This window comes from Petaurus breviceps, unplaced genomic scaffold (assembly GCF_028583685.1).
Source record: "Petaurus breviceps papuanus isolate PSGF00001 unplaced genomic scaffold, PetGlider_PUasm1.0 103, whole genome shotgun sequence".
Classification (NCBI taxonomy): Eukaryota; Metazoa; Chordata; class Mammalia; order Diprotodontia; family Petauridae; genus Petaurus; species Petaurus breviceps.
Window position 1 is genome coordinate 3,140,616 of NW_027185588.1, and position 25,853 is coordinate 3,166,468.

The 25,853-nt window shown below is 45.0% G+C and overlaps 2 protein-coding genes across 10 annotated transcripts in view; both read left to right on the forward strand.

Moving 5' to 3' along the window:
- Positions 1-92: 92 nt before the first annotated feature.
- Positions 93-9,101, forward strand: LRRC8E (leucine rich repeat containing 8 VRAC subunit E). Of its 5 annotated transcripts, XM_069095089.1 has the most exons (4): positions 93-238; positions 2,717-2,976; positions 5,726-5,870; positions 6,340-9,101. In XM_069095089.1, the coding sequence occupies exons 3-4, from the start codon at positions 5,733-5,735 to the stop codon at positions 8,563-8,565; spliced, it is 2,364 nt and encodes a 787-aa protein (XP_068951190.1). In that variant the 5' UTR covers positions 93-238; positions 2,717-2,976; positions 5,726-5,732; the 3' UTR covers positions 8,566-9,101. The 5 variants fall into 5 exon arrangements, with proteins under 5 accessions (XP_068951190.1, XP_068951162.1, XP_068951248.1 ...); XM_069095061.1 differs by lacking the exon at positions 2,717-2,976; XM_069095147.1 differs by lacking the exon at positions 2,717-2,976 and having other exon boundaries at positions 93-221.
- Positions 9,102-22,246: 13,145 nt separating this feature from the next.
- The window catches only part of MAP2K7 (mitogen-activated protein kinase kinase 7), a 19,163-nt gene continuing 15,556 nt past the window's right edge, over positions 22,247-25,853 (forward strand). For 2 of the 5 annotated variants that reach the window (XM_069095346.1, XM_069095404.1), the window contains exons 1-2: positions 22,247-24,225; positions 25,622-25,669. In XM_069095346.1, coding sequence (XP_068951447.1) covers positions 24,102-24,225; positions 25,622-25,669 — 172 coding nt within the window. In that variant the 5' untranslated portion in view covers positions 22,247-24,101. The remainder of the gene's footprint in view (positions 24,226-25,621; positions 25,670-25,853) is intronic. The other 3 variants (XM_069095557.1, XM_069095465.1, XM_069095642.1) reach the window with 3 other exon arrangements.

The following is a 25,853-nucleotide window of genomic DNA, read 5'->3' on the forward strand; positions in this document are numbered from 1 at the left end:
CAGTTTCCCTTTCCCTCCAGTCTCGGTCCTGAGTAGGGCTAGGGTGAGGGGCGGGGCCAGGTGGGCGGAGCAGCCCGGGCTCCTTAGCTCTGGCAGCCACGCCCGACTTGACTCACCCGCCTGGCCCCGGTGCTGCTCGGGACGTCCGGAGAAGAGCGGAGCGCATTCCCCGAGAGCCGGCACCGAGCGACTGCTGCACCGGCGAATGAGTGAAGCCAGGGGTCTGTCCGGAGAGCAGGTTCAGTTCTGAGAGTGGGGGTCTGTCCCGGGAAGAGAACTCCCCGGAGGACAGGGGTCTGTCCGGAACGCTGGGGATCCGGACCAGGAGAGGGAGGCTCTGTCCCGAGAGGCTGGAGGGAGGGAGTTGTCCCTGTACTAGGAGGGGAACCTGTGGGGAGAACGGAGGTCTGTCCTGATGGCTGGGGATCTGGACCTGGAGAGCGAGGACTAGTCTGGAGGGCGATCTTTCCAGAGAGCGGGGCTCTGTGAGGGGAGAGTGGGGATTATCCCCCCGAAAGGGAGATGTGCTGGGACAGTGGGGCTGTGTACTCCGGAACACAGGATCTTCCAGGAGAGGAGAGAGTGACATCTACCCCCGCGAAACTGTCGGTGCCAACGAGGCTGAGCCCTGAGCTGAGAAGGGGACTCAGGGAGAAAAGAACTGAAGGCAGACTTATCCGGGACTCCCTTCCAGTCCAGATCTCTTCCTCCCTAAGCCCCTGTCCCCATAGATCCTGTTAAGGGGCCCAGCCCGGATCTCTTCTACTCTGAGCCCCCATTAACATAGACCCTGTTATGGGACCATTATTTTCCTATCCAGACCGTAGGCCCTGAGATTGCATTTTCAAGATCCCAAATGCTATTACTCTATTTTTGACTCCTATCTCTCCAATCAGTCTTGAGATCCTCAGTCCTCAGCAAACCAGCACTCCACTATCCTATCATTTGGACTAGCCTGTGACTTGGTCAATTAACAAATATTTGGGTGTTCTCCTTCTAGTTAACACAAAGATGAAGATAATCGCTAATGAATCCAGTATGATAGGGCAGATGCCAAGATCTCTAGCCAAAGAATAGGTGGGGCTATCTGCTCAGATAGGGCTGGGGTGGTCTAGGAAGGCTTCCCACAGGTGAGCCTTGAATTGAGCCCTGAAGACCAAGATGGAGAGAATTTACAGGACAACAAAGGAGGGAAGGACATCTGGGAAAGGGAGTGATGGGGAAAAGGTTAGGGCAGAGGAATGAGCAGAGGGAGAGATCACTGCAGGGGTAGGTTGGGGCCAGCTAGTAGAGCATCTCAAGTACCAACTGCAGTGCCTTTTTTCCCCTCTAGGCTGGGGGAAGCCATGGAAAGTCAGGGCAGGGACATGGTCATACCTGAACTTTAGGAAGATACCGGAAATATCTTCTAGAGGTGAGGGAAGAGAATAAAAGACCAAAGGGAGGCTGGTCAGGAGACCATTGTCAGGTTAATGAAGTGAATCAGTCCCCTGGACTCTCTTTTCTGTGGCCTTCCTGCCCCCTACCTACTCCATGCCCCAGGCATCCAGGGCTCAAATCTTCCCTTACAGATCTGATCTTAGGAAATGAACAAATGGGCCTCTTCCAGAAAGGAGTCAGTGACTGAAATGACTGGCTATGGGACCCTCCCACATACTGGCATTTTTACAGGGTTAAATGCCTTCGAAGGAATGAAGTCCTGATGATGGGATATCAGGCCTTCGTCAAGGGTCCAGAGACTGCCTTGGTGTGTCTGAAATCACTGTAGGCCATAGGGTAGATACTGCCCATCACTTGAGAACTTAGTACTTAGAGATTTATTCTCCTTGGGCCCTTCCACTAGAATCTTTTTCAGACAACATCCTAGCATGTGGAGACAGTCATGTGTCTATGGGGGCTTAATGATAGGTTTGGGACAACAAAGTTAGAATTAAAGACAGACAAAGATAATGACAATTCCTGTGTGTCTGTGATTCTATATGCCACTCTACACTTGGACCATCTGTGTTTTTGTGTCCATCTGTCTGTAATGGACTTTGTGTCTGATCTTGTTTACCTGTGCCTCTGTTTACCTGTAACTCTCTGTGTTTGTGACTAGGATTGTGCAGGTCAGTATATAAGAGAGACTGGTAGACTAGTGGCTATTTCTCTGGGCAGGCCCACTGTTTCTGTGTGAGTCTGTAACTGAGTAACCAACCCCGAGTAAAACTGGGTCTGCCTGTAATTGTGCTTCTACCTGATTGTGTGTTTGAGATACATGATGGTGATTGTGATTCTTCCTCAGTAGTTGTCTTTCTTGAGTACATTTCTAAGATTTTCCCTGACATGGTATGAACTGGAGGAGAAATGAGGGCTCTGTGACCAAAGCTGATAAGTGGTATATTTGGTTTGGTTATGTATTTTTTGGGGGGGGTTATTGTTCACCCTTCGTTTTCAAAGAGGACAAATGACATCAGTTTTGGGGGGGGTGGAGGACAGGAGAGGGTTTGATGTTGTCTGTGGAGAGTGAGATGTACAACGATAGACATAATTAAGTGTTTCACAAATTATTTCCATGCCGGTGTGCTGCCACAACACTTCCCCTACCTATTAAGCTCCTACTAAGTGCTAGTACTCTTAGGGACTGGAGGATATGTTAAGAAGTGTGTCGCACTTGCTCTCCAGGAGGTCATGTTCTACTTTGGGGGATTCACAATGTGAACACAAATACTTATAGGACGAGGAAAGCAGAAGAGCAAGGCAGAATCAAGGAGGACTTTAAGGAGGAGGAGGTAACACCTCAGTGGAGTTTTGAAGGGGCCATGAGGCTGAGGAGGGGGGCCTTTCAGGCATGGCTCTGGTGAATGGGTGCTCAGAGGCAAAATTTGGATCATGGAGGATGGTCCGCGGACATCTATCCAGGAAAATTGAGAGTCATTCAGTTTGACAAGAACCGGTCATTTGTGAAGGGGAGTCCTATGAAAAAAGATTGGAAAGGTAAGTGGGGGCCAGATTGTGGTGGGCTTTAAAGAGTTTGTCACTAGAGACGGCCAGCAGAGGGTCATAAGGGCTAGAACAAGGATTGTGGCAATGTGGGGGGAGAGAGCCAAGGCGTCATGACCCTCTGACCTGGGTCTCCTGTCAGTGCTGCGAGGTTTATGTCTGTGCAAATGCGCTCACATTTTTCTGTTATCACAACTATATCTACATATGTGTGTATGGTTACGTGGATGTTTCTGTCTTGGTATGTTTTTCTGTGCCACAAGCTAGCCTGGATATGCGCATGTCTGAGTGGGTATGTGCCAATATCACTGACTGTGACTATCAGTATTGTGTGTGTGTGTGTGTGTGTGTGTGTGTGCCTGTAACTTGGCTACTGTGCATGGAACTGGCCTTCTGACTATAACTCTGGGTGTGTCAGTATGTGTTCATGTATCACTGTGTGAGTCAGGATGTCCTGGTAGAAGTGTATATGTGAATGGAGGGTCCATGTGAATAAAAACAGGTATGAGCCTGCCTGTGCTGGAGTCCATACAATCATGCACATATTAAGTAAATGTGTGTGTGTGTGTGTGTGTGTTTGGTAGGGCAGACTGCTTTGTGAGGACCTAGACATACGGGTACGATCATCCTCAGACACTATTTCTGTGCAAGAGCATGCCAGGGCTGAGAGATTAGAAACATCAGTGATGCTGGCTGGGACCTGGGGATGATCAGCAGGGTTTCACCAGCTCCTTCCAAAGGGAACTGGTAAGAGTCTAAAGTAGAAACCTAATTTGGAACCCAGGAATCTTGTATCTCCAACTTCCCAAATGAATTCTGGGCCTAGGTCAGGCAGAACAGAGAAAGCAGGGACAGGACAGGAAGGTATTTTGAGTCACAGAAGGGACCTTTGAGAACATCTTCTCTGACACTCTCATTTACAGACAGTGAAACTGAGGCCCAGAGAGGGAAGTAATTTGCACTAGTCACACAGCTAGTAAACAGGGCTTGCAGGTGGCTCTCCAGACTTTGATTTAGGTTGCCATGTTGATGGCGGTGGAGACAGAGGTAAAAAAAAGGAGGACCAGGTCGGGAAGAGATGGGATTGCCAGGGCTGGGAGGGCAGCTTCTATAATAGGAGGGATAGGAAGGCTAGAGGGACTGGATCCTGGAGTCTCTTCTCTGCTAAAGCACCTGAGATCTGGGAACCCTTCGGCATGGCTAGCTCCTCTTGCCCAGGAAACTCCTAGATATGTGGCTCCCCTCTTCTTGGGTCCCTCCTCTCTGACCCAGCTTTTCTGTATGTCACACCACCAAGGCCTCTTTTCAGATTCCCAATCCAGGATCTCTACCCAAGGAAATGTCCAGGTAGTCCTGCTTCCCATCCTTCCTAGGGCCTATAGAACTTGGAGGGGGGAGGGATAGAGAGGGAGAGAGAGATTGAGGGAGAGAGTGGGGTAAGGAAGGAGGCTAATTTCAGAGGGCAAGGAGCCAGGCCAAATACCATGGTAGGTGGTGTCTGGCCCTGATCCAGTCCTACACCCCACGCCTGGCTTCCTGTGTCTCCCCAGGGCCCAGGATAATAGTCATAGTCTTAGAATACCAGAGCTGGAAGGGACCTTAGAAATAAATGGTCCACTCCAACCCCCTCATTTAACAAAGTGGGGAAAATAGCTTGGTCTGCAAGGACACCCAGGGACAGAGAGACAAGGAAGACCTGGGTGGCTGCCTCCTCATCCTGGCTCTGCTCCCCCTTCTCAGCTGGGATCCAGTCCTTCCATTTCTTTGTCCCCTAGTCATTCCCAATTCTAAACCAGGTAGGAGTCTTTGTCTTCTTTCACCTTTCCCAGTGTTCAGGCTTCTGTTGTTCACTTCCTATCGGAGCTGGGCCTGAGCCCCTGCCCCTCTAGGAGCCCAGCCACCCCCACCACTAAGGTCTAACTGACCCGCCCCTTTCAACTCTTCCACTCCCTGCCCCTGGGGCCCTGGTAACCAGAGCCAGGCTCTAGCCGGCTTTTCCGGTTGGAGGTGCCTCTGGGTTGGAGGTGGCATGGGGAGTGCCCCCATGGGGTGGGGGTGGAAGTATACAGCTTCAGTTCCACCCCTGGAAAGTCCAGTGTGGGAATTCAGGGTCTGGGAGGCAGGAGTTTTCCCAGCTTCTTCTGTCCTTGAGGCAGTTTGTGGCATTAGTTGGGGAGAGTTAGGAATCTAGAGTTTCCTGGGAGTCAGATAAGGGGACTGAGTGGAGAACTGGCTGCTTGGGTTCCAGGGAGGGAGTGGTTTTTGGTTAAAGCCTACTCTGTTCCCTGGATTCTGGGAGAAAAGGCAGAGATAGGGGGTGGGGAGGGAAAATTAACAGAGAGAGGAGGTGTTCCCCTGAACTCAGGCTGTTGTCTGAGAATATGAGTTAGAAATTGAAGATTAGGACTGATGAGAAGGAAGGGTCTGAGAAGGCATCAGGCTGTGGAAGGGAGATCTTGGGGGCAGAAGGCTAAAACAGTAGCTGGTTTGGGGACCCAAGGAATCCATTGGTCCTTTCCCTCCCTCTGGGCCCCTTGATTCACCCTGTGGCTGCACTATTTCAGGGCAGCAGTGTAGAGTAATTAAAACACTGATCAGAAACACTGAGTTTGGCCCAGGCTTTACCACTAAACTCAATGTTGGATCTTGGGCAAGTCCTTTCCTTTTTCTGGGCTTCTGTTTCTTCCTCTCTAAAATGACCTTCAGGGTCCTTTCCAATTTTGACGTTGTGTAATTCCTCCAGAGGCAGAATGATCCCAGTGGCTGAATTCAAGCAATTCACGGAGCAGCAGCCAGCATTCAAAGTGCTAAAGCCATGGTGGGATGTGCTAGCTGAATATATCACGGTGGCCATGCTCATGATCGGGGTCTTTGGCTGTACCCTGCAGGTGAGGGTCCAGAGCCCTCTGGACAGACCATGAGAAGAGACTGGGAAAACTCCAAGGTTGGGCTGGAGGTGGGTCTTGGTAGAAGGGACAGAGTATTACTGCTGAGGAGAAAGGGAATGGGAATGCAGCTGCCATGGTCAAGCATGGTAGGGTTGAGATGATCTCTTGGATCCCTTCTGAGTATGTGATTCTCAGAGAGGCCAGGACCCAAACAGGGTTCAGTACTAAGATTGGCAGATCTGTATGTAATCAATATTCCAGTAATTCCTTAAATTTATGGAGCACTTTAATTGTATGTTTTATAAAATCCTCGAAGTGAGAGCCAACATGGGGAGGGACTATATTTACAGTATGAGAAACTGAGGCTCAGAGTCGTTCTGGCCACCAAGGCAGGACCAGATGTCAGGCTGTTCCCATCAGCACCTCTAGGCATTTTCATCCTTTCTTTTCCTGTCTCCCCTGTCCCCAGGTGACTCAGGACAAGATCATATGTCTGCCTAGCCACGTACCCCGGGAGAATCTATCAGAGACCCCATGTGGGGAGCTGCCCCGGGGAATCTCTGGGGATACTGAGGACCTTCGGGAGCTCAGTGGCCTCAAGAACAACCTCGACTTACAACAGTATAGCTTCATCAACCAGCTCTGCTATGAGACCGCACTCCACTGGTATGCCAAGTACTTCCCCTACCTGGTTGTCATTCACACTCTCATCTTCATGGTCTGCACAAGCTTCTGGTTCAAATTCCCTGGAACCAGTTCCAAGATTGAGCACTTCATTTCTATCCTGGGCAAATGCTTTGACTCGCCATGGACAACTCGGGCCCTATCAGAAGTTTCTGGTGAGAACCACAAAGGTACTTCAGGACGGATAACAGCCACGGCCATAGTTGGATCAGGAAAGACAGGTGAATCAGAGAAGGTGCTGACCGAGCCCGAGAAGGTGGTAATGGAACCACCAGCTGTCACCCTGTTGGACAAAAAGGAGGGAGAGCAGGCCAAGGCCCTGTTTGAGAAGGTTAAGAAGTTCCGTGTGCATGTGGAAGAGGGTGACATCTTATATAGCATGTACATCCGTCAGACAGTGCTCAAGGTATGCAAGTTTCTGGCAATTCTAATCTATAACGTCATTTATGTGGAGAAGATTAACTTCTTGGTAGCCTGCCAGGTGGAGACAGCAGAAGTCACGGGGTATGCCAACTTCTGCTGTAACCACACGAAGGCTCACCTTTTTGCCAAGCTGGCCTTCTGCTATATCTCCTTCGTGTGTGTCTACGGCCTCACCTGTCTCTATACACTCTACTGGCTTTTCCATCGACCCCTCAAGGAGTATTCTTTCTGCTCGGTAAGAGAGGAGACCGGAATGGGTGACATCCCAGATGTGAAGAACGACTTTGCCTTCATGCTCCATCTCATTGACCAATATGACTCACTTTATTCCAAACGCTTTGCTGTCTTCCTCTCCGAGGTCAGTGAAAGCAGGCTCAAGCAACTCAACCTCAACCATGAATGGACGCCAGAAAAACTGCGCCAGAAACTCCAGCGCAACGGGCAGGGACGGCTAGAGCTGGCACTCTGCATGCTGCCTGGTCTGCCCGATACCGTGTTTGAGCTGAGTGAGATAGAGGTTCTCAAGCTGGAGGCCATCTGTGACATCACCTTTCCTCCAACCCTCTCCCAGCTGGTCCACCTGGAAGAACTCAACCTGCTCCACTCCCCTGCCAAACTGCCCTTCTCCTCCTTTGTTTTCTTGAGGGATCGACTCAAGGTGGTGCGGGTGAAGTGTGAGGAGCTGCGGGAAGTGCCCCTCTGGGTGTTTGGGCTCCGGAGTCTGGAAGAGCTCCATCTTGAGGGTCTTTTCCCGGCAGAACTTAGCCGGGCAGCTAACCTGGAGAGCCTTAAAGAGCTGAAGCTGCTCAAGAGCCTGTCCCTGAGAAGCAACGCAGGCAAAGTGCCCCCCAGTGTTACTGACGTGGCCGGTCACCTACAGCGGCTCAGCCTCCACAACGATGGGGTCAGGCTGCTGACCCTGAACGGGCTAAAGAAGCTAACTGCACTGCGGGAGCTGGAGCTGGTGGGCTGTGGGCTGGAGAGGATACCCCACGCTGTCTTCAGCTTGACCACGCTCCAGGACTTAGACCTCAAGGACAATCACCTCCGCTCCATCGAGGAGATTCTGAGCTTTCAGCACTGTCGCAAGCTGGTCACACTCAAGCTGTGGCACAACCAGATCGCCTATGTCCCAGAGCACATCCGCAAACTGAAGGGTTTGGAGCAGTTGTACCTCAGTCACAACAAGTTGGAGACCCTGCCACCCCAGCTCTGTTTCTGTACCAACCTCCGCCTGCTGGACATTTCTCACAATGGCCTACGCTCCTTGCCCCAAGAGGTGAGCATTCTCCAGAACCTGCAGCATCTTGCAGTTTCCTACAATGCCCTGGAGGCGCTCCCAGATGAACTCTTCTTCTGCCAAAAGCTGAGGACGCTATTGCTGGGTTACAATCATCTAAGCCAGCTCTCACCTCGAGTGGCTGCACTGCAGGCCCTCAGCCGGCTGGAACTCAAGGGTAATCGGCTAGAGGCTTTACCTGAAGAACTTGGCAATTGTGGGGGGCTCAAAAAATCAGGGCTGCTGATAGAGGAGGCCTTGTATGAGGGACTGCCTGCTGAAGTTCGGGAGAAGATGGAGGAAGAGTAAGAAGGGTCCCTGGAGCTTCTGTCAGTTTGGGACACCTCACTTGGAGAGGCTAAGACTAGGGCGGGGGTCACACACCTTAGGGAGAAAAGACAGAAACCAGAGGAAGGTGGAGCTGGAGGGAAGCCCTTAGACTGGTTTGGGAAGTAATCCTAGGCCTGTGGAATAGGGGTGAGGCTCCTCATGGTGGGATTAGCTTAATCCTGGAATTCAGAGACAGCCACACCTGTCTCTTTTGGCTGGTTTTCCCCTTCCAGTCTGAGGTTGGAGTCAACCCAGTTTACTTGGCTATGATTGGTAGCCTTCCTTTATCCTTATTCACTGAACCATTTGTCTTCATTTAGTGCCTTAGACTGTGAGAAAAAAGGGGGAAGAGGCTGTTGTGGAAAGAATGAAAAGCCACCCTCCTGGGTGATTCAGAATACACTCCCACTGCAGTAACTGGCATTCATTCCTAGGGGATTAGGGGCTGTTCCCCAAATCCTGAATCCCATGCCTTATTTATAAAACTATTTGTTATAAACACTTTTGAACAAGGATTTGGGGGACTGAGATTTTTTTTAATCGAGAAGTTGGAAGCTCCCTGAAGGTAGTACAGTTATCCCCTCAACCTTGAGACTTTCCTAATTGCAGTTTCAATATATCGAGGGTTGGCATAAGAAATTAAATGGGAATTTTGGGGAAGTTTTGTGGAAGCTGCAGACAATACACAAAGGCCAGCAGATGACACACGGTCTATGACCAAATACCCCAAATTTTATAATAAGGTAAACAACCCATAAAAGAAAAGGAAAAAATTCAGACTTCACAAAGGGTGGGTCAAAAATTTTTACTTGGATTTTCCAGCCATGCCCCTAACCCCCTTCTGTGTGGAAGGGATAACTGTAACTGTATCTTTTGTAGGCTCGTACAGAGTCAAGCACATGCTTAATACACATAAACAAAGACAATGATTGCTACACTAATTTCTGGTGCTTCTCTGCCCAACTCAGCCCCTGTTGTCCTTTCCTCCTCTCTCAGATCCCCAGATTCACTCATCCCCTGCACTCCTAACAGGAAACCTTTAGGCTAACCTATCATCTATTCTAACAGATAGCTTTAGCAAAACACACTTTGTAACATCCCTGTCATAAAGTTATCCAACTTTTTTAAAGACCTCCAGAGTCAGGAAATTCACTACCTGAGACAACCAAGTCCTTTTTTTTTTTTTTTTAACAATTTTGTCAGGAAGTTGCTATATTAGGCTGAAATCTGCTTCCCTGACACAGTAACTTCCACTAATTTGTCCTGGTTTTTCTTTTGGAACTCAAGCTGAATAGGTATACACCTTATATAGGATAATACCTCATTTATTTAAAAAGATTGATTAGTTTATTTCCTTTGATACATCCTTGTATGATTTCATGATTCCTCTCAACCCTAGTTGCTTTCTCTGGATGTGTCAAAAATGTGAAGCATAGTACTTAATACTATCAGATTTAGTCTGACCAAGACATGGCACCATAGTTACAGCTGAAAGAGACCTTCAAGGTCATTTTCATACCACTTCCTCATTTTACAGCTAAGGAAACCGAGGACCAGAAAGGTAAGTGACTTGTCTAAAAGGTCAAACATACTGGAAACAAAGTTGGAATTTGAACCTAGGTCCTTTGACTACAAATCCAACTCTCTACTAAGAAGAGGAAGAAAAAGGAAAGAAAAGAATGGTGTGGAAGCAGAGACAAGAAAAAATTATATCTTTTGAGATTATTGCCTTGTGATATCTTAAGCAAATCACTTATTCTTTCAAAGTTACAAAATGAGTGTTGGATCAGCTGATCTCCAAGAACCAGCTGTAGGTTGTCGACCCGAAAGTTCGCTTAAAGGAGGCAAACAGGCTAGGTGATATATAAATTCATATATTTATTCCCTTAAAGCTAGACAAATACATATATGGAGCCAGATAAAATCTGACTACATAACAAAAGGAATGAGAAGGCTTAAATACATTTTAGAACAATCCCAATTCAGGGTCTCTATGTCACTCAAATTTATGATCTCCATATATATTTAACCATATTATGAGAAAGGAATTTTCTTAATTGAATAGGTGGTAAATACAAGATAAGAGAGTTGACAAAAGTGTCGATTGAAATTACCACCCAGGATATCTGTGTTTTCTTTACCATTAACATGCCATAGCATAGAATATGTCCAAAAGATATTGAGATAAGGAAAAGTCTCACTATTCAGGAAAAAAATGTTCTTAAGTCAGCCCCATTTAGCCATGTTGACATAGGAAGAGGTATTCCCTGAATTTACTCAGAAAACAAAGACACTGTTAGGTCCAGACTCTTCTGGTTGATTAGTTCAGGCTCTGGCTCTTATTAGGGATGCAAATTGATATAAAATTATTATCAAGGTCCTAGGTTCTATGTAAATTTCTCTGTAAAACCTAGCTTTTGTTCCGACCATCTCCTTTTTCTCTGACTCAATTTCCCTACTTTTTCCTGAGACTGAGGTAGAATGCCCACACTCTGTAATTTCAGGCTATGGTCTCTGTTTCTCTCTCTCTTTTGGGGGGGCGGGGGGGGGGTAGAAAAGATCTTGGTCCATTTTATTTTATTTTGTTTTTTAAATTTTAAATATTTTATTTATTTTTAGTTTTCAACATTCATTTCCACAAGATTTTGAGTTACAAAATTTCTCCCCATCTTTCCTCTACCCCCACCCCAAGCTAGAAAGCCTACTGAATACCCCTTCCCCTAATCTGCTCTCTCTTATATCCTCCCCCATCCCCCCCTAACTTTCTAGTAGGGCAAGATAGCTTTCTATAACCCAGTGCCTGTATATCTTATTTCCCAGTTGCATGTAATAAAAAAAAATTTTTTAACATTTGTTTATAAAACTTTGATTTCCAGATTCATTCCCTTCTTCCCTCCTCACCCACCCCCACTGGGAAGACAAGCAATTCAATATAGGTTGTACATGTGCAGTTACGAAAACCGTTTCCATAGTAGTTATATTGTGAAAGACTATCTTTCCCTCCATCCTATCATGCCCCCCATTTATTCTACTTTCTACTTTGACCCTGTCCCTTTTCAAAAGTGTTTGCTTCTAACTACCCTCTCCCCCAATCTGCCCTCCCTTCTATCATCCTCCCTCTTTTCCCCTTCCCTCCTACTTTCCTGTAGAGTAAGATACCCGGTTGAGTGTGTTATTCCCTCCTTAAGCCAAATTCAATGAGAGTAAGGTCGACTCATTCCCTTTCACCTTCCTGCTCTTCCCCTCCATTGTAAGTTTTCTCTTGCCTCTTTTATATGAGATAACTTACCCTTTTCTCTCTTTCTTTCTCCTCCCATTATATTCCTCTCTCACCTCTTAATTTTATTTTTTAGATATCATCCCCTCCTATTCAACTGATCAATATAGCCCTCTATGTATACATGTACATACATATACACACTCACATATGTATTTATACACATACACCCTCCTATACATACACATATATGTATACATATATATTCCCTTCAACTATCCTCATACTGAGAAAAGTCTCATGAGTTATAATTATCATTTTTCCATGTAGGAATATAAATATTTCAACTTTAATAAGTTCCTTATGATTTCTTATGTTTACCTTCTCATGCTTCTCTTGCTTCTTGTATTTGAAAGTCAAATTTTCTGTTCAGCTCTGGTTTTTTTATCAAGAATATTTGAAAGTCCTCTATTTCATTGAATTACCATATTTTCCCCTAAAGCATTATACTCAGTTTTGCTGGGTAGGTGATTCTTGGTTTTAATCCTAGTTCCTTTGACCTCCTTAATATCATATTCCAAGCTCTTCAGTCCCTTAATATACAACCTGTTAGATCTTGTGTTATCCTGATTGTGTTTCCACAATACTCAAATTGTTTCTTCCATATAGCCCTCAGCTCTTATACAAGACAGCTTGTAATATTTTTTCCTTGACCTGGGAACTCTGGAATTTGGCTATGATATTCCTAGGATTTTTCTTTGGGGGATCTTTTTCAGGAGGCAATCAGTGAATTCTTTCAATTTCTATTTTGCCCTCTGGTTCTAGAATATCAGGGCAATTTTCCTTGAGAATTTCTTGAAGGATGATTTCTAGGCTCTTTTTCTATCATGGCTTTCAGGTAGTCCAATAATTTTTAAATGATTTCTCCTGGATCTATTTTCAAGGTTTGTGCTTTTTCCAATGAGATATTTCACATTGCCTCCCATTTTTTTCATTTGTTTGGATCTGTTTTATAGTATCTTGATTTCTCATAAAGTCATTAGCTTCCATTTGCTCCAATCTAATTTTGAAGAAATTATTCTCTTCAGTGAGTTTTTGAAATTCCTTTTCCATCTGGGCAATTTGACTTTTTAAGGCATTCTTCTCCTCATTGGTTTTTTGGGCCTCTTTTGCCATTTGAGTTAGTCTATTTTTTAAGGTGTTATTTTCTTCGATATTTTTTGGGGGGTCTCCTTTAGCAGGCTGTTGACTTGCTTTTCATTATTTTCTTGCATCATTCTCATTTCTCTTCCAATTTTTCCTCCACTTCTCTTGATTTTCAAAATCCTTCTTGAGCTTCTCCATGGCCTGCAATCAGTTCATATTTTTCTTGGAAGCTTTTGATGCAGGAGTTTTGACTTTGTTGTCTTCTTCTGGTTCCATGTTTTGATCCCTTTTGTCCCCAGAAAAGAATCCTATGGTCTGATTGTGCTTCCACTGCTTGCTCATCTTGCCACCCAATTATTTGACTTTTGAACTCTTTGCCACAGTTGAACTTTGCTTCCAGAGAGGTAAGAGCTGTGTCCCAAATGGTTGGGGTTTTCGCAAATGTTGCCAGAGCTATGAGGAAGATGCCCTCTTTACAGCCATCACAAGCTCTGGCACACTGGCCACATACCCCAGGACCCCTACCCAAGACTGTAACCCAGATCTAAGTAGGTCAAAGCAAGAGTGATTACCTCCAGAATGGTCACTTGATACCCCTATGATCTGCAGGCCAGAAGCTCCGAAGACAGCCACATGGCAGCAGCTGCAGTCACCAGGCCTCCACTACCTCTCATTCTGGTGGCAGGGACCCAACTGCACTCTTCTCCACCCAGTTCCAACAGAGTTCCCTACTGACCTTTTGCTTTCTCTTTAGCATTTATGGGTTGAGAAGTCTGGAAACTGCCACAGTTGCTGGTGATTGACTCTCCTGAAATCTGTTCCAGTCATTCTGTGCCACTGGTCAGGGTGGCTCACACAGGACTGCTCAACCCCTAGCCAGTTGTGATAGACCCTTCCTGTTGGCCCGCCAGGCTGCCTTCAGTGGGAGATTTGTTTCTCTCTGTCACTTTGTGGGTTCTATAGCTCTAAAATTTGTTTAGAGTTATATTTTACCAGTATTGGAGGTGGTTGGAGTGGGAGCTGAAGCAAGTTCCTGCTTTTACTCTGCCATTTTAGCCTATGATCTCTCTTTCTTCTCCAGTCCCTAGGGGAACCCCATATAAGAGATGTGGCTAGACAACGACTCAGAGGACAGACACTAGGGTTTTAGTGAACTATAAACTAAATGTAAGTCAACATTGTGAAATAGCCCCTCCACCCCCCACCCCGACCTGTGATTTTAAACTTTATTAACTGGTGGTCACTTCAAAACCAAATAACACAAGCAGTAATCTCCAGTGCCAGGAGATAGGATTCACCTTGCCCTTGCCTCCAGCTCATCTTATTTTTCTACCCTCTTCTCTCCTTGATACATTGAAAAAACATGGGATTTAAAGTTGTAGGACCTAACTTTAAATACTGGTTTTGTTACTTATGTAAATTTCAGCAGAATGTGACCTCTCTGTGCCTTAGTTTTTTAAACTGTAAAGTAAGGGAGGGGTAGGTTAGATGGCATTGAGAGCCCCTTCCAGTTCTAAATCAATGCTCCCATAATCCCTGTGGATTCCTTCTGTTTCCTCCCTCCCTTGTTCCTTTATCTTTTTAAATTTTCCATTATCTATTTTGTAATTTTCTTTTGTCATTTGTCTGCATGGCCATTGGTTATATGAGCCCTGATCAGCCTCATAGTTCAAGACAGCCTCCCTCTCCTTCCCAAGGTCCATAATTAGGGTATTTCTGTGAAGTGAAGGATGAAAGGGGGCAGGAAAGTGGGGTAGAAGAAGGGCCTTGAACTCTGATCACTGCTAGCATTTTCACCAAGCCTTGATTTTAACCTAGTAGCTTCCACGTCCAATCAGTCACTTAGTAAGCATTTATCAAGTAACTTCTATGTAGAAGACACTGTGCTAAATCCTGGGGATACAAAGAGAGCAAAGTCCCTCAGAAGCTCACAATCTGACAGGTGTCAACAGGTAAACAATTACATTCAAATAAGCCATGTACAGGATAAATAGGGAATAACCAACAGAGGGAAGGATTAAGAGGGGTTTCAAAAAGCTTCCTGCAGAATTTAGGATTTTAATTGGGAGTTGAAGGAAGCCAGGGAAGCCAGGAGGTGGAGATTGTCATTAGCAAGAACAAACCCCAAAATTGGAAATAGTTTTTTAGAAAGAAATTAATTTGGTCAAGGAAAGTGACCTGGAAAGGGTATGGCTCCCTCTTAACTAGGCTCTGCAAGGTTTACATTCTATATAGGATTTAAATAAGCATTACCTACAAACAAACCCACCAACTTGAAAGTAAGATAGATTGAAATGTCTATCAGCAAATACAAACATTCAATAAAATTTGGATGAAGCCAAAACAAGACCTGAGTGGCTCCAAAATATAAATGTTTTGGGTGTATCCAGGAAATGGTGAAAATAAAAATCCCTTGTATTGACTTCTGGCATTCCTGGAGAGTTACTGAGATCAAGGTGACATTATAGTTTCAAACAATCTCTAATGACAAAAAGTTAAATTTAAACAGTGTAATAATAAGTTTTCTAAACAACATAATAAAGCATTTTCCATGATTTCCCTTTCTTGGGTTTATTAAAGCCCAACATTCTCATACTGGTAGAAATATAAGCAGAAAGTTGGGTTCTGATTTCTTTCTTTTTCTTTTGGAGTCAATCAGGGTTAAGTGACTTGCCCAGGGTCACACAGGTAGTGTCTGAGGCTAGATTTTAACTCAGGTCTTCCTGACTCCAGGGTTAGTCCACTGTGCCACCTAGCTTCCCTAGATGATGATTTCAAATGGAGTTCATGAAAATCCAACTCAACGGCATCCTCCTTACTACCTAGCTCATCTAGAGTTTGACAGAATTCCTTAAAGGAAGGGATAGGAGCCAGATTGGTGACAAACTTTTCCCAATGTCTCATAGAGGGATCAATTTGAGTAAGTCTCAGGGGTTGTAAATCAGAGTTTTAAATTTACACCAGGAAACAAGTATACTGTGGCCACATGAATCACAAAAATCATAATCCCATGATTCCTTCAATGTCATAAAAGTTAAACTTAGTTAAGCAGTCATAATCTCATATATGCCTTAAGGAGACTACCTCATTAACAGACTCTATAGGTAAATTAATTCATGTTACAAATTTACTACATTTAGAGAATTCGACTTACATTTCAAAACTAGAATTAAGGAAAGCCCTCCTTATATAGTTAGCTAGGGGAGTAACTAAATCTCTTTAGGGAACTCAAACATCCTTTTGGCTTCCATCTGAGGCATATCAAACAGTTAATATTATAAATCAATTTTGATAAGGTAAGGTTAATATAAAGAGAAGAAAAGTTGCAAGAGGGATGGCTCTGATCCCCAGACTATAAATAAAAGGAATTTGGGCATACCCTGTTTGCAGGTAAATATAAATATTATGAATCATTAAAGCCAAAGTAATCCAGTAATGATCATCAATATTAAATAACACCAAGTCTCTTTGTTCCTGGTAAACCACTCCCAATATCAATTTAATCAACATTTTTCATGCTGAGTCCCAGACATCTTATGTAGTCATCTGATCCTTGAAAACATCTTCCTTTGGAAATTCTGTAATAGCTCTCATTTTCAGGGCAGCTCTGGAAGGGGTTCTTCTAGCAAAGAGGTTCCCAAACTTATTTGGCCTACCACCCCCATTTAAAAAAAATTATTCAGCACCTAACTGGAAATCTACTTTCTTTGACGCTTTAATGTTTTTTTTAAATTTGTGTCATTTCAAAAAATATATATATATTTTTTTTAAATGACATCTTAAATTTAATAATTTATTGTAAATTTGTGGGGGTTTTTTCTTGCACTGAAATTTTGATAATGCAATATTGAATTATGTAACCGTGTAGTATCATATTATAAGTAAGTCATTACATGCATATATACCTGCCAATGTATGCTGGACTTCCTGACAATGTGTGACACACTCACCTTAGAACCCTTGCTTGTTAAGAACTGTTGGTGGGCAGGGAGGCTAGATGGCACAGTGAGTAAGTGCTGGCCCTTAAGTCAGAAGGACCTGAGTTCAGATTCTGCCTCAGACACTTAACACACACAAACAAACAAAAAAAACCTAGCTGTGTGACCTTGGGCAAGTTTACTTAAACCCAATTGCCCTCCAAAAAAAAAAAGAATTGTTGGTGGACTTGACCACTGATGAATTATAATTTGCATTTTGTGTTTATTTGAAAATCTAATCACTACAAACTTTAACTCTGTTACACAGCAAATGAAACATGTATAAATGGTTTTTCAAAATTTTCCTATTTTTCTTCTTTCCTTATGTTTCCACCATCCCTTTATTTTTATTATTTTTATTCAGTTTCCCTCTTCCCCCCCCCGCCTTTGCACCAGAGGGTACTACTGGACCCCTAGATCATTCCAGCACCTCCCAGGGGGCAGTATTACCCACTTTGGAAACCTCTGTATTTAGCACATTTGCTTCTCTGGTTCTAAGTTCCTATACTGTGGCTAAAATCTGCAAGTAACAAGTACTTAACACAATTTTGTAAATTTTGATTTTCCAGTATTTAGTGCATGTGATAAAAACTAGTTCAAACCTTATGGAGTCGATCCTATTAACAGAGCTATAAGAAGAATGTCAAATTAGGAACCCATAATTCACCTGAAATTTCAGGGAATTTCACTTGCTTTATCTTGAACCCTGACTTGTAAAACAAGCCTTTCTGTTTCTTAATATTAGCAGACAAAGACTTTGAAACTGGGGGGGGAAACCATTATTTTAAAATTTCTTCACTTTGCCCACACAAGGCTGTCTTTTCACCTTTCCCAGGCACAGACATTCACATATAGCAGTTCTCAGACCCTGCTTTGAGCAGTACATGACATTTTCTTGAAAAGGTAGACATTGACTTAATGATAATTCAGACAATCAACCTGAAATCCAGTCCCAAGATGTTTTTACCTCAAATAGGAAAATTTCACTAAGTTCTCTAAGGTAAACAAGACCTGCATGCACTAAATGACTTCTGAAAGGGAAGCCCAATCAAAGCTCATCTCACTGCCTATTAAATATAAGTTTCCTTCACTAACTAGGGTCTTTTCAATCAGCTAACACAAGACACAGATATCTGATAAAGTGGTCCTAGTTTCTTCACAGCAGGTCACAAGGTTGAACTGATGGCCCTTACTTTTGAGGCAAGGATCATAACTCCATTTTCACCATAATATCAAGGCAGCTACTGGCCAGTCACAGACCAGGTATATAAGAGAGTGGAGAAGAAAGACTGGAAGTGAAATTAAGAAAAATATAAAGCTCTCCCAATTTAAGTTTAATCAGATTTTTTTTTAACAGCTGCTTACCAATCCCTTGGTTAATCAAGCCAAGGAGATTATTCATTTTGCAGATTAGGCTGGCCTAGGCTAATTATAACCTCACCTGAGTCTTTTCCTAGACTAAAGCCAAACACAGTCCCTTAATTTTCTGGACATCTGTAGTCAGGGCCTGGACTGTGTTTGACTTGAACTTGAAAGGACTCACTCTGTTTAATCTGATCTAGTATTGATTGGGTCCTGTCCATTCTCAGTCTAAAGAACACAGAGACTTACTTAGCTTCTATGTTTTCAGACAGCCTTCAGGTCTATTCGGAGTGACCACCAGGGAAATTCCACTTCTGACACCAGAAATGTCATTTGCAAGAATGAAGCCCCAAATCTGAAATAGTTTGAGAAATTTATTTGGTTGTCTGGAGTGAAGGTAGAGCATTACAAGCATGGTGGACAAGTAGAAAAATGCCAGGAGCCAAAAGATTGAGCGTTTTGTTTAAGGAATAATAAGGGGGCCAGTCTCACTGGATCTAAGCACATACGTGTTGTGAGGGTATAAGGTACAAGAAAATTGGTAATGTCTAGGTAATGGAGGGCTTCGAACACCAAACTGGTCCCAGACCAAATACAGGGGATAGGGAGCTATTGGGGTTGCTCAGCTGGGGACTGGAAGAGGTGTAGGACATGGTAGGACCTGAATTTTATGAAATCACTTTAGCATCTGCAGGATAGACTGGAGTGGGAGAAATTCGTGGCAGGCAACTAACTAGTGATCCATTGCAATAGTTCATTTATAAGATGAGCACCAGGGTGGTGGCAGCATCAGAAAAGAGAAGGGGGTGTGTTTGAGAGATGCTGCAAAGGCTTTGGCCACAGATTAGATATTGGGGGGTAGGTGGAGTATGAGGATAGTAGGCTGCTAGCCTGACAGATTCCCAACAGTAAGAGGGAAGGATTTGGGAGGAAAGGTAATGAGTTCAGTTTTGGATCTGTTGAGTCTGAGATAGCTAAAGTTGGAGATGGCTGATAGGCAATTGGAGATGTAAGAATAGAGGTCAGAAGAGAGGTTAGAGCCAGATTGGTAGATCTGAGAACCATCTGCATTGAGATGGTAATTGAATTCCTAGGAGTTGTTGAGATTACAAAGTGAAGTCAAATAGAAGAAGAGGGTCCAAGACAGCCCTGTGGAATATCTATAGTTAGTGAGTGTGACCTAAAGATCCAGTAAAGGAGACTGAGAAGTGGTTGGAAAAACTAGGAGAAAGAAATGTCTTGAAAATCTAGATAGAAGAGAGTGTCAAGCAGAAGGGGGTGATCAACAGTGTCAAAGGCAGTAGAGAACAAAAAGGTCATTGGACTTGGCAATTAAGAGGTCATTAGTAAATGTGGAAGAGGCAGTTTCTGTTGAATGATGAGTCTGGAATCTAGATAGTGAAGTTAAAAGAGTGAGAAGAGAAATGGTGGAGGTACCTACTGTAGTTGGCCTTCTCAAGGAATCTGGCTAGAAAAGAAGAGATATGGTACAATAGTTACACAGTGGTGAGGAAGATGGCAGTGTCTTCCCTAGAGCAGAAGTTATTCTGTCTGGAGGCAAAGCTGAAGTAGGAGAACCACAAGGGCCGACAGAGGATGGATGCTAACCTGGAGATCAGCCCATTGCAACCCAAGACAAGTTGTTTGTTCTGTGTTCTCAAAGGGGAGCATGACATCAGGAAGATGCTATCATGACTTGCAAGTGAATTGGATTTAAGTGAGGGAGGGCTGTGCAAAGTCACCAGCTTCACTTTCTCCTCCAGAACTATCTGGGTCTAGTGGCAAGATATAGATCAGGATGACTGGAGATAGCTCCAGAGGTAGCGGTCTTGGAGACCTTGGCTTCTTTAAGCTCTTTTCCAGGTCTCAGTTTGACTGAGGCAACATCCATTCAGTCATTAAGGCTAGGTAAGAAATGAGGAAAAGAATGGCCTTTTTTACCTAATTAAAAAAAAAAAATCAGTCTGGGAGTGTAAGATTCTTGGGGTCAAAACAGAAACACTTACTATTTACATTCACTCTGAACCACCAGGACCTGAACAATGAATACCAACTGGGGCTTGACTGGGACCTATTACTGGCTAATCATTGAGAGCCAGAGTGATTTGGGTTTAAGGCATTGTCCTTAAGAAAGAAATCTACCCCTTAAACACCAAGATATCTTGCTTGGTTTTAGGGATCAAAATTTACATTCCTTTGGGCAGAGCACCCATAGGTAAGGGTATGATATAAGGTATCAAGGGAGGAACAGAAAACAGGAGAGGAAAGGAGCTGTATTGCCTAACTAGAACTAGCCAATTGGGTCCCCAGCGGGGCAGCTCATACTACTCACAGGTTGTTGTTTGTCCTTCATTCCTGAAGAGGAGCATGACATCAGGAAGGAGGGGTAAAAGGAAGAAAGGCAGATGAGGCATTAGTGAAGGTTTTTAAATATTAGATGTACATGTTTGTAGGTATTGGGAAGTAGCCACTAGACAGAGATACATTTGTTTGCATGTTGTCTCTCTATTAGATTATAAACTCCGTGAGGATGGGGACTGTCTTTTGCCTCTTTTTGCATCCCCATTGATTGGCACAGGACCTGGCACATAGTAGGCACTTATTTATTGATTGACTGAGGGAGAGACACAAGATAAGGGAATGAGGATGTTAGAGGCAGTCTGCTAGAAGAAATGCAAAGCATAAACTTACTTATATAGGTAGAGGGGTTTGCCTTGATAAGAAGAGCATCCTCTTTGTGTGAGATAGGTGAAGGAGCAGATAGCAGTTCTTGGCAAATAACCTGTTTTTTTTTTTTTCAATAAAATATGAGGCAAAGTTTTTAGCTGAAAGATTGGGAGGAGGGGGAACCATGAGAGGTTTGAGGGATGAAAGGTTTGGAAGAATCTGATGTGGTAAATGGGATAGTATGCAATAGCTGATTATGAAGGTGTTGAAGGGATTGCCTAGCAGCAGTGAGGGCCCAGTTGAGAAACCAGTAAGGGTCCATTAGCCACCATCATCTATCTCTTGAAAACTACACAGATCTTAGGCCCAGGGATAAGATAGAGAAGGTAGTTAAAGCAGCCTGCAGAAGCCTTTAAAAAAAAAAATTTTTTTGTTATATTTTAAGTTCTGAATGGTCTACACACACACACACACACACACGCCATTTGACACAGATATTTATATATGTAAACATACTGTGCAAACTTCTTTTTCAACTCTTTCTCTGGAGACAGATAGTATCTTCATCTGTCCTTTGTAGCCAATTTGAATTTTTATACTAAGAATAGCTTAGTCTTTCAGTTATTCTTTGAACAAACTGTTGCTATTGTATACATTTTCTTGGTTCTGCTCATTTCACTCTTCATTATTTCATGCAAGTCCTTCTATGTTTTTCTAAAACCAACCTGCTCATCACTTCTTACAGCATAATATTGTGTCACAATCATATACCACAACTTGTTTAGCCATTCCACAATGGATGGGCATCCCCTCAATTTCCAGTTCTTTGCCACCACAAAGAGCTTGCTACAAATGTCTTAGAACATACAGGCCCTTTCACTTTTTCCCTAATCACTTTGGGAAACAGACCTAATAGTGGTACTGCTGGGTCAAATACAGTTGTCTAACTATTTGGGCATTAATTCCAGATTGCTCCTCAAAAAGGTTAGCTCAGTTCACATTTCCACTAACAGTATATTAATTAGTGTCTCAATTTTCCACATCCCCTCCAACATTTGTCACTTTCCCTATGATTTTAGCCAATTTGATAGATGTGAGATGATTTCGCAAAGTTGCTTTTGTTTCTAATCAATAATGATTCAAAGCATTTTTTTCATGACTATATATAGCTTTGATCTCTTCATGGAAAAAGATCCTATTGGGGCAGGTAGGTGGTGTAGTGGATAGACCACCAGCCAGGAGTCAGGAGGACCTGAATTCAAATCTAACCTCAGACACTAGCTGTGTGACCCTGCACCAAGTTACTTAACCCTGATTGCAACACAGTCTGTTCACATTCTTTGACCATTTATCAATCATATTCTTATAAATCTGACAAAGTTCTCTATATATTTGGGATGAAACCTTTATCTGAGAAACTATGAACTTTTTTTTCTCAATCTCCTTTCCTTCTAATCTTGGCTCCATTGGTTTTATTTATACAAACCCTTTTTAACTTAATGTAATAATAACTATCCATTTTACATGTACAATGCTATCTCATTTATCCATAAATACTTCTCCTATCCACAAATCTGATTGGTAACATGCTCCATGGTTTTCTAATTTACTATATCTCCCTTTATAACTAGTTCATGTATTCATTTTGACCTTATCTTGGTAAATGGTGTAAGTCAATATCCAATTTCTGCTAGACTGCTTTCCATTTTCCCCAATTTTTAGCAAATAGTGAATTTTTATCCCTAACGCTTAAATCTGTTAAACACCTGGTTACTATAATCCGGTTACTGTGTATTGTTTGTTTACTTTGTTCCACTGATTTCATTTTTCTATTTCTTAGCCAGTGATAGTTTTGATAATTGCTGTCTTATACTATAGTCTAATATCTGACATTGCTTTCGGTGGCTCTTGAAAAGATCCCAGATGTGGGGTTGTATAGACTCTTCCAGAGCCTGGGAGGGGCCACAACACCGAAAATCGCTCCTTGGGTTACTGAGGAACAGTGAAGAGTTGTCTTCTAGCCCCAATGCACTGGTGTGACCTTGGGCAAGTCGCCTTTAACCCGAGAGCCTTTCTTTTTTTTTTCCATTAAAATCACAGGTCTCCTTCCGGGCCTAACAGGCCATCAGAAGACGGAAGGACCGGTTTTTCTAGCTAGAAGGTTGCCCCTAAGGTCTGCTGCTTTCAGAGGCCACGGGCCTACGTGGGCCCAGGGACCGTAGGGACATCGTGCTGTTGTAGAAGGGGCATCTGGAGAAGTCTGGGGGCCCAGACCCCAAATCTCCTTTCCCTCTCCGTGCCTCCAGTTCCTCCCTAAACGATTCTCTCCGAGGTCCCTTCCAGCTCAACGAATAAGCCCAGTGCCTTAATGGTCCAATTGAGGGTTGGGCATTAACGCTGGGTCTCAATTAGCGGGGAGTAATCATGCGCTGTATGTATTAATTAGGGAGAATAAAGATATCGCCTGGGGGAGGGATGCCAGCCAGCGCAGGAACACAGGGGTTAGGTGGGTTCGCCCAGCCTCCAGGAAACCCCCTGCCCAGGCTTCGTCTCCCAGCCCCGTCGAGGGTCCTACACGGTTACTTGGCCAAAGGTTCCACTTTTCTGCGCCTCAAGTCCAGAGAAGACCCCAAATAACTCTGAGGAACAGCTGGAAACGACCGTTAACGCCCCGCGACCGGAAGAAGCCGGCACCGCCCCCCGCGCGCACGCGCCACGGAGTCCCCTCCCCTTCTACGGCCGCGCCAGCGCGCGCTTGCGCCCAGAAATCCCTTCTCCCCTTAGCCAGAAAGCGATCCCCGTAGCTATATGGTTCCTCCTCCTCTGTAGGCCACGGGCGTCCCCGCGCAGGCGTAGTACGGACTGCTCTCCGTGGCCGGAGGCGATCCCTTGGTGGCGCGAGCCTTCCTGCCACGCTTGCGCACCGTTGGCCTTCGGGGAACTAGAAGCGAGGACAGAGGCGGGAGGAAAGGATAGAGCGCAGGTGCAAGTAAGCTACGAAAGGGAAGGGCGGGCGGTGACAGATACAGACATGCGCACTTCGGGGCGGGACGGAGGCCTGGTGGGGTCATCGCAGCGCAAGCGCAGTGCGGTGTTTGTCTGAGGGTCGGACGGGCGGGAGGTGCGCGGCGGCGGCGGCGGGGAAGATGGCGGCGTCCTCCCTCGAGCAGAAGCTATCCCGCCTGGAAGCGAAGCTGAAGCAGGAGAACCGCGAGGCCCGGCGGAGGATCGACCTCAACCTGGAGATCAGCCCGCAGCGGCCCAGGCCGAGTAAGGAAGTCTGCAAGGGGGGGAGGGGAATAAGGGGGAGGTGAGGTGGGCGGGGCGTCAGCGCATGATGCCCCGCCCCCTTCACGAAAGCCCCGCCCCTGACTTCCGGAACCCCTCGGCTTTCCCCTCCAGGTTCCTCTCCCTTCCGAGACTCCCGCCTCCCTCCCCTGACCATGGGGAGAGAGGGTCACCCTGACCCAGGGCCGTACTCCAAGCCTGGGGGAGGGGGAAGACTTCCGTTTCCCTCCTTCCTGACCTGGAGGGGGGCGAGAAACTCACCGAGCCCCTCCCCAGACTCCCCCGCCTCCCTCCTCTTTCGCCGTCCTCTTCCTTCCTCCTCCCTAAATCCCCTTGGGGGAAATAAGGAGGGAGGAATTCTAGCAACCCCTTCGCTCTGTTCCCTTCTCCCCTTTTCTAAACTTCTGGGGAAAGGAGCCCTTCCCTCTCCTCTCCCTGAACATGGGGAGATGGTGGGAAGGAGAGGTAGTGCCTCCTGCTTCCCAGCCTGGAGTAGAGGAAGGAGTTTGGGGGGGGGGGTTTGGTTCCCCATATATTCCCGTTACTCTTCCAAGCGTTTATCAATACGTAGGATGTCCTCCTTTCCACTTTTCAGGTGTTAGTAACCCCCAGACCCGAGACGAAATTGACTTAGTTTTGGGGGGAGGGAGGGAGCAAAGTATTGCTTTTTTGCAGGAAATTCAACAACCTTTCCAGTGATAGCCTTAGGAGAGGAGACCCTCCAGCATTTTGTAGAGCCAAGGGAGAGCTCCTTATTGGAAGTCCTGAGTTCCTTTTCCATCAAAGCGAGGAAAGCTTGGGTCTGGGAACCTGGACCTTTTCGCCCAGTTGCTGCCTGAATCCCCCCCAGCCTACCCTCCCCCCCCATAGATGCTGGGATTCGGGTCTTCCCCTCCTTGCCTCTCCTCCTCTCCTTTCTAATTGGGAGTACCTGAGTCCCTCACCTAGTAAGGCCACTGCTTTTTGGGGGGTAGGAGGCAGAAGACCATTGGCATCGTTTACCAGATGATTGAGTAATGCCATTTGCCCTGGGCCACAGTTTGGGTATTTGCCTGTACCTGGATAAGCCATGAACTCCCAGGAAGTAAAATTGACCCTGGATTGGGTTTGATGAGGGGTGAGACCAGTTCCTTTTAATCAGAAAGAGAGGACTATTGGGGGAGGGGGTTCCCCTTCAGGTGTCTGCATTCATTGTTGGTTCCATCCCATTTTCCCATCTCTGTTGGTTTTCTCCTCATCTCTTCCCCTCAAATTGATTTGATCCCTCCCCTTCCCCTTTCTTCTTTGTTATGATTTGATTTCTTTCCTTTGGATCAATTGGTAGTTTCTGTTATTTATTGTGGTGTTGTTGTTTTTTTTCTTCCTTTTCCCCATCCAGTTATTGTGATCACTCTAAGCCCTGCTCCTGCCCCGTCCCAACGAGCAGGTACCAGCCTTTTTATCATCACCGCTTGGACTTCTGCATCATTGACTTAACTTGCTGCCTTCAGCCCGCATAGAACTGCTATGTGTTCAGTTTTCCCTGTCTGACTATCTTTCTCTTTCTCTTCCTGAGCCATTGTATTTGTCTACCTGTTCTTGGCAATCTCTCTCTCTCTCTCTCTCTCTCT